The 8,784-nt window shown below is 38.5% G+C and overlaps 1 protein-coding gene across 1 annotated transcript; it reads left to right on the top strand.

Annotated features, from left to right (window-relative positions):
* Window positions 1-735: 735 nt before the first annotated feature.
* On the top strand, window positions 736-6,380 carry LOC113553419 (angiomotin-like). Its single transcript, XM_026956742.1, has 2 exons — window positions 736-891; window positions 5,086-6,380. Exons 1-2 carry the CDS (start codon window positions 874-876, stop codon window positions 6,316-6,318), a joined length of 1,251 nt encoding a protein of 416 aa, XP_026812543.1. The 5' UTR covers window positions 736-873; the 3' UTR covers window positions 6,319-6,380.
* Window positions 6,381-8,784: the final 2,404 nt, after the last annotated feature.

Genomic DNA, 8,784 nt, shown 5'->3' with positions numbered 1-8,784 from the left:
AAAAACGTAGTATTTTTCGAAAACAACGACGCGTAGCCGTCCAAGTACGTACGGAGTTTAAATTTTCAAAAATCGTTTTCAAAAAAAAAAAAAAAGAAGATAATAATAACAACAACAATAATACCTAACAAGTGATTAGTAGACGCGAACAGAGTACACATGTGGTACTGTGGAATAATATTTGTAGACGAAACGCGTGACACTGCCAATATCGTATGCAATATAATAATAATATGGTGACGGTGAAAAAAATGATTTTTAATAAAATAATATCATATTTTATTGTTACGTGCGGGGAAAAATACGCGTGTTGTAGTACAGAGTATAACCGCACGTGATGTTCCTCCGCGGTCACCGCGACGATTGCACTGTCGCGATCGCTCAGACGCGATTGATCGAAAAACGGTCTCGCGGAAAGCCGCGGGACGACGTATACGCATAGCAGCGGCGTATCGGGTTACGTGACTGCGGCAGGGCGTAGGCGCTGTCCGGCGGACGTCCTTGACGACGGGCCGTAAGAAGGAAGACGAGCGATCGCTGCGGTGTTGCGGGACGGCTGCCGAGGAGGACGACGTACGCGCGTAGATGGGACGGCGCGATCGCGCGATTATACGGCCGCCGCCGCCGCCGCCTCGGGCGAAAGGAACGAAATAATCGCTCCGATGCCACCCGCCGCCGCCGCCGCCGCAACGGCAATGACATTGGCCGCGCGCCGACTACACGGTCCCGCGCGGTATATAAACTGCCCGACGTCTGGTTCTCTTCACCATTCGTCCCGAAGCACCGTACCAAACCGTAGCAGCTGGAACAGACCGAGTTCGATCCGTTCGCCTAGTACAACATCACAGTCACCGCCAAAACCTATCCAAAGTCATGATGTCTCTATCACTGGTGAGTGATGCCTTTACATTATAATATAATATATTTTTATAACGTATAACATCGTACACTCGTACTACGAACGACCCGGCTTCTAAACACGTCATTTTTTTTTTCTTTTTTTGATTTTTAATTTTCGGTTAGGCTAACAGACCCATCGGGTGTTTTTCATTTTTAAAAGGCTAGACGTTATTGTTCAATTTTAATACTAATTGTATAGTAAATCAAGCTCTAGATATCATAATACACACCCGACGGATTTGAGTGTGCGAGGGGCCTTTAAACGACTCAACCTGAACGCTCTGAGATGCGATTCCACATTATATATTGAGTTCGCTTATCGTCGTACACCGCATAGTCCTATAGTATTTACAATTTTATAACAATACGTATATACCTTTAAGCATACCGTATTCAGAGATTTCATTATTAAAATAAACTTACTCTCTGTCGTTCTAAACACCTAGATTTGCACAATTTTCAACATTATTTTACACAAAGTAACATTTGATAAATGATATTATGAAAATCATAATATTCTTGTAAATAAAATAAGTATAATATTATGATAGATGATCATTTTTTTTATTTTTCTTATAATCATCACCCGTTCAATATTTATAATTTTCCATCTTTTAGGTATTATTATTAAAAAAAAAAACACTCTCAATAAATTTTTTTTGTAATATTATCTAATTTTTTTCAATTGAATTATGATTTCAATAAATAGGTACACTTAAGTCAATAATATATTTTTATATATTTTGTTTAATCATAGTGTCTATAAAAACATTTTAAAAATCCGTGCATTAAAATTAAAATTTATTAAACGAATTAATAACTTTTTAATTTAATATTCTTAAAATTAAAATTCTATCACTTTTTTTCTAATTTTTATTATTAGGATGTCGTATTTTTTTTTTATAAATACATTCGCAATAAATTAATATACGTTTATATGTATACTTTATTGTTTATGCCTAAAATATATTTAAAATATTTTTAATAGGGTAGATATTAAGAAAATGTAATTTTGTAATAAAAAATATATCTTAATATATGAACCTAACTACGATAAACTGCACTTTAAATTAATCGTGGGTATAGGTTTATTTTGTACTTAAACCGTTTATAAGTTTAATTAATTAATTATTTTTTTTCATAAGTTCTTTACTATTATTTTTACTCAAGTAAACGAGTATCGCATATTAATATTTCTATACTTATCTCAATTTCAATTTTTTAAATTATTCTGCGTTTCGTTTTTCAACAATAAAAAGTGTCGGTTCTTTTTAACAGTCATTGATTAAAAAGTGAACGGCATAATGGCCGTTTGCGATTATCATTCATCCCAATACATAATGACCTAAGCAAGTGTGTAATATAATAATAATATAAACCTATTAACATGTTGACGCGCGAGTCTTTTTGGGAGGTCTACAGTCAAACGGACGAACGTTCCGTGGCGTGACGAATCGTCTTATCATCAGTCACCCATACATACGATTATCCACAGCCTAATCGTACATCTATACACGTGTGTAATTGGTTCGGAAATATATCCAAAACCATAGTCACAGAGACGTCGGTATCATAATAATATAATGAATAACGTGATTGTTATCGATGAGACTGTATGCGCGAGATAAATTTAATTCAATTAGATCGTTCTCAGAGATCATGCGCCCCAAACCCGTGAACCAACTGTCATCCTACTGTGCGCTTCTCTACCGCGACAAAACGTTTTCGTGTATAATATTATATAGGTAGATATAGGTATGAAACAATATTATCGTTCATCTGATATTAAATCGTCTCGAATATGCCGAATCGGATTGGTTTTTCGTGTCGAATCCACTTGGAAAACTATTCGACGACGACGATGACAAAACGTTTATACGACGGTGTTGGCACTACCTACGCCCGTACGGCCGTATTATATGCTATGCTATAATATAATATTATTGTTGCAGTTTTCTCTGTCAGTCCGTATCTTTTTCTTGAATTATATGTATTATACGAAATCGAAAAAAAATGACAATAATAATAACTTGTTGAACCAAGAGAATAAGGGCCACCGTAGTGGAATCGTATGACCCGACCACGAATCGTATATACACATTATAAAACCGTCTATATACACGACGGGTCCATTGAATCGCAGACGAGACGCAGCCGCGACGAATGCGACAATGACGATTGATCTATTTGTCACGGTGTGCCTGTGGCGACGGAAGAAACTATTTGTGTGTGTGTAATAATGCGAATGAACTGAAAGTCCTATTAAACATCAAAATGGGTATGCGCGAATGTGTGTGATTAATTAAAACATATACTATCATTTGGATGCGTATTGAAAAACGACCGACTGCAACAATAATAATCATAATAATGTAATATAGCCTCGGAGACTTTAACGAACGTTCGCGATTTCGCTATAATAATAATAATAATATTATTATTATTTATAATGTACCGTGTGATGGCAAAAATCGTATCAGGTGTCCGATAGCATTTTTTCCAGTGCTATATAAGTAGTAGGTACCACCACAGTGATCGAATGTCGGTCAAACAATAATATAATATATATTATAAGGGAATAAAATAAATAACAATAATATACTCATACCCTCAGCGCGATTGTTTCGACCTAAAAGCCACGGGCATTAGGTCGCGAGTCCGGATCTACCGCAGCCGCAGGTCACCCCGAAGAACCGTAGGTATATTGGAAAGTGGCGACCGAACGATATTATAAACATCATAATAAACACACCCGCTGTGAAATCTCACGTAAAATCTAATATATTGTAATACACGAGAATGCGACGATGGACTACGCAAAAGCTCGGGAAAAAATACATCATTCAGAATTTTTGTTAGGCGCTTATAGACGGCAGACAGTGTTATTCTAAAACAATTTTATATTATAATAATAGTCGTCACGTACACAACACACGCACGCGCAGTCTATTGAGCCAGCACGATGAAATGAATAAAAAAAATACTTATAAATGAATATGGACGAGAATAAAATTGTCGGACGTTTTTCGACGTGTGTACGTTATATGCGTATATCGCCCGGCAGTTTATTCTATCGAGAAAATCGAGTGCCTCGTATAATATATATATATATATATATATCGAGCGGCGAATTCGGTGTGCGAGCGTGTGTTGAACTCTAAATAAAAAAATTTGTTTTTCAATATACACAACACAAAGACATACCGGTACACATATTATTATTATTATTATTATTATTACGTATTTATTGTGTACAGCACAGTCCGGTCGGTCGCGGAATATAATAGACCTTTGGAAAATCGCGAATCGCACGTCCGACGACAGCCACTCCCGTCGTTTGTCGTCGCGATATCAACCGGCACCGCGCGTACAATCCTCCGGTTGTTGTGTTGCCGTTAAATAATAATATAATTTAAGCCCTCGACAATATATAATAATAATATAATATAAGCGTCCACAATGGGAGTCCCCTTAAATTAGCACGTCCGAATCGTCGCTGACGAATGAGTTCCGATGATGTTCGATTGTGCGCGTATTGTATATCTAGGCCACTATTACTACACGCATTTCGCACGTCGCGCGCACACATACGAGTAATTATAATAAAATATTTAATATAATACCGTTTTGTCTGACTGCTATCCGCTGCAGTTTATTATATTATTTATATTGCAGTCAACATATTATAATTGAGAAAATCGATCGAGTTTTCAACGCATGATTGTAGTCCGAATTTCCTATACACGTATTATTGTGTACTTGTATAGTATAATATATAACTACGACTGTTAAGTACCTAACCAAACTAAGGGTATGCTTGTAGCGGGAAAGGTATACTATTCTCCTTTCAGTTTTTTTTAAATTATTGATTTCTCGATAAACTGTATATAATTTATTATAAAAATAAAAATGTATGTCCATCATAATATTTTTTTCTCAGTGATTGTTAATATTTTATTTAGGATAGTAAGTCGATATAAGTCTGAGCAATAAGCCTAACTCCACTAAACCCAACCGCCCTAACCTAATGTATCATCGTTAGTCGCGAATCATTACATGGATTATCGCGAAACACGCGTCGCAGTGGTCATCATAATATTATAATATTAATATTCAATAATAATATTTTATCGTTACAATATTGTGTTAAACGGAATACGGTTGTACATAAATGACTGTTCGCAGGTTGTTGTAATTGGGTTCGTAGCCGCGTGCTCGGCCAGTCCGTCGCTATACTTCAGCGGTCCACAATACTACAGCGGTTACTACGCGGCCCCCGCCGCCGTGGTCAGCCCGATCAAGAGCCAATACCACACGCAAAACGAATTCGGACATTACGCTTACGGCTACAACGATGGATACTCCAGCAAGTCCGAAACCAAACACGCCAACGGTCTGACCGAAGGCGCGTACTCGTACGTCGATCCGAACGGAGTTCTCCAGCAATACAAGTACGTGTCCGACGAGAACGGTTACCGCGTGTCCGGCACCAACTTGCCCGTGGCCCCAGCCGTCCCAGTGGTCGAGGTCCCGGCCGTCCCGGCCGTCCCAGCCGTCCCAGTCGAGGACTCCATCGTTGCCGTCAAATCCGTCCCGATCCATTTCGAAACCCCGGCCGCAGTCGCCGCACCGGTCTACCAGTCCGAAATCCCACAACAGGTACAAGACACGCCGGAAGTAGCTGCCGCCAAGGTTGCTCACCAGATCGCTTACGACGAAGCTAAGAAAGCCGCAGACGCTTCGCCAGCCGAAGAAGAATCGTCGTCCGACGCTGTCGTCCAAGATTCCGCCGCCGCACCCGCCGCACCCGCCGCACCCGCCGCACCCGCCGCACCCGCCGCCCCAGTCTTCCAGGCCGAACTCCCGCAACCGGTACAAGACACCCCGGAAGTAGCTGCCGCCAAGGTGGCTCACCAGATCGCTTTCGACGAAGCTAAGAAAGCCGAATCCGCCGCTTCCGCCGCCGACCTCGCCAACCATTTCGCACCTGCCCCAGTCTTGGCCGCCGCACCCGCCGCCGTCACATCGTACAGTTACCACCCGACCGCTTACGCCGCTTACCCGTCGTACGCCGCCGTCCCGGCACATGCTTCCTACGCTTACGGCCCGGTAGCGTCCTACGCGTACGCCGCCGCACCAGCCCCGTCTTACGCATACGCCGCCTCCCCGTTCGCCGCCTCGTCGTACTCGCCGGTGCACAGCCAGTACCACTCGCAAGACGAGTTCGGTCAGTACTCGTACGGCTACAACAGCGGTTCGTCGTCCAAGGCTGAGGTCAAGACCGTCGACGGCGTGACCCGCGGGGGTTACTCGTACGTGGACGCCAACGGACAGGTCCAACACTACAACTACGTCTCCGACCCGGTCAACGGTTTCCGCGTCGCCGGCACCAACCTGCCAGCAGCCAACGCTCTGTAAACGCCAGCCGCCGGCCGCCAAAGTATAAGCTCTACTCACCACCCTCCCCTGCCCCCCCCCCCAAAAACACCGATCCACCCCCAACCCCATTAACCCCATCACGCTGCTACGTTGTTTCTAGGTACTGGATGTAAACTTTTGTGATATCGTGTTTGTGTACGATACCATATCATATATGGCGCCGAGTCACCATTGCGTATGACGTGCGTAAACCAACACGATATCATATTACTATTAATAAACGCGTGTTTATGACTCTTCGTCGAGTTTTGTACAGGCTCCCCTCTAAAATGGTCACCGGTCCGGAGTGGTAGCGCGACGTTACCGAGGATCGTCGGATCCGTTTGCCGCCCGACGTCAAACGAAACCGGTGGACTTTGATTCGCGCAAAGGAATTTCGTTTCTCGGCACCGTCACGCCCGCCACTCCACTTCCCCTCGCCCGACGACGAGGTGAAGGAAAAGGGCTGAATATTAGTAAAAAAAAAAACACATTTTTTTATTTTGTTAGCTTTTAAGTTTTTTTTTTTTTTTTATACTGTACTCTGTCTTCACGTGAACACATCAATATTATTATTGTATTTTTGGTAAATGAAAACTCTGTTAATAATAAATTCACGATTTTGTAACTGTATACACGTGTATTTAAAATATATTATACTGTACCTCAATACCTAAACAACCCCTTGCCGTCCTTTCTTCAAAATACCTATTCAAATACTCTCTTGAAATTTTTCTCTTGAATTCTTATAATTAAATCGAGCACAATCCTTGTTTTATAGTTATTTTATACATATACACCATTTTAAAATGTAGTCAAATGGTGGTCCAATTTATCAATGGACAATGCATTTGTGATATTAGTTCTATGGTGGTATTTCAATATATTATTAATTGTTGTTCATTAGAAGAACTGAAATAACATACTATAAGTAAATACATGACGTGTATAACAATTGTTTAAAAAATATCCTAATATCTATTTAATAAAACATACTTTTTCTGCTTGACAAGTTCGAAAATGTATCTACTTACAATTGATTAAATTTAATAAATAAAAAGGTCAACCACCGGGTTACATCTTATATTTTCACATTGTCATGCAAATTAATGAATATTCAACTTAGACGCTAATAATTGTAAAATTAAATTGCATATTTGTGATTTGAATAATAAAAATAAATTTTAGTACTAAGCTTGACCGTTGAAAACGGAAAGATTAAATAATACAGAAAATGTAATAAAATAAAATATAAATGATGGATTACTATTTACGACCTAGATAATTGATGTATTATTACGTTGGGTTCTAATGAGCATTTATAGATGGTATACTATAATATCAATATACTATAATAATAAACGTATTAAAATATTAGATAATTTATTAAAATTCCCGAAATTATAATTACATTATTTTTTTAAAATCCCATTTCAATAACACACTGAATACATCCATTATAAATTTATAATAATACTACAAGTTAATATGAATGGTATTATGAGGTACGTTATGGTATAACACCATATAGGTACTGCTAAAATGTAGGTATTATAAAATGTCAAAAAAAAATATCACAAATTTCACATCAGCAGATAATACAATATTTAATAATGGCACATTTATACTATTACAGGTTAGGTTAGATATATAAATCAGCTCGTGTACCAAACAATTATTGACTATAATGACAAATCGATGTATAGTAATGGCGCGGACGCATTCATCAAACTATAATACTCATATGCTGTATGTTGCTAGGGGTGGATGGAATTTAAAATTCGTTCGGGTCACGTATAAATGAATAATAATAATAATAATACGTAGTGTGGCCATAATTTTACCTGTCCAAAAAAGGGACACTTTCTGAACAATTTTTAAAAATTACCATTAGACATGAATTTATAAAACGCTTAATCACTATGCTAATTAATTTAACCTTAATATAATATTAATATTTAGTAAAATCAAATTAGAATATACTCCTGAGTTAGTAGTCTCACTATAACGTAGTGCGTACCATTAATTTCGATACCTATTATAAGTACTTAGGAGTAACGACGAGGTTATAACATATTGTTATACATATATCTATAACATTAGGGCAAAATATGAAAACTTCAATTTGGTTAACTTATAAGCGGGACACTGCACGTATTAGTTAACAAAGACACAGAAAAGGATTATCTAGGTGAGGGGTTAGCTTTTATAATTGTTTCGTTCCCATGTATCCTACCTGTTTTAATAATACTCGTATATTATATATTTATGTAATTATAAATGTTATTTCCGTAAGTCAAACTCTTAGTAATCCTAAGTCCTTCTAATTTAAATATTGACAAAATCCAACTACAATACATCTTGCACCGAAAACCTAGAAAATAACACCTCATACCTACGCACGACCATAATATTATTTAACTATATTATACAAACTACAAACATAAACTATTATCTGTGCTATAA

The sequence above is a fragment of the Rhopalosiphum maidis genome, chromosome 2, assembly GCF_003676215.2.
Source record: "Rhopalosiphum maidis isolate BTI-1 chromosome 2, ASM367621v3, whole genome shotgun sequence".
NCBI lineage: Eukaryota > Metazoa > Arthropoda > Insecta > Hemiptera > Aphididae > Rhopalosiphum > Rhopalosiphum maidis.
Note: the sequence above shows the minus strand (reverse complement) of the source record. Positions and strands in the feature narration are given on the sequence as shown.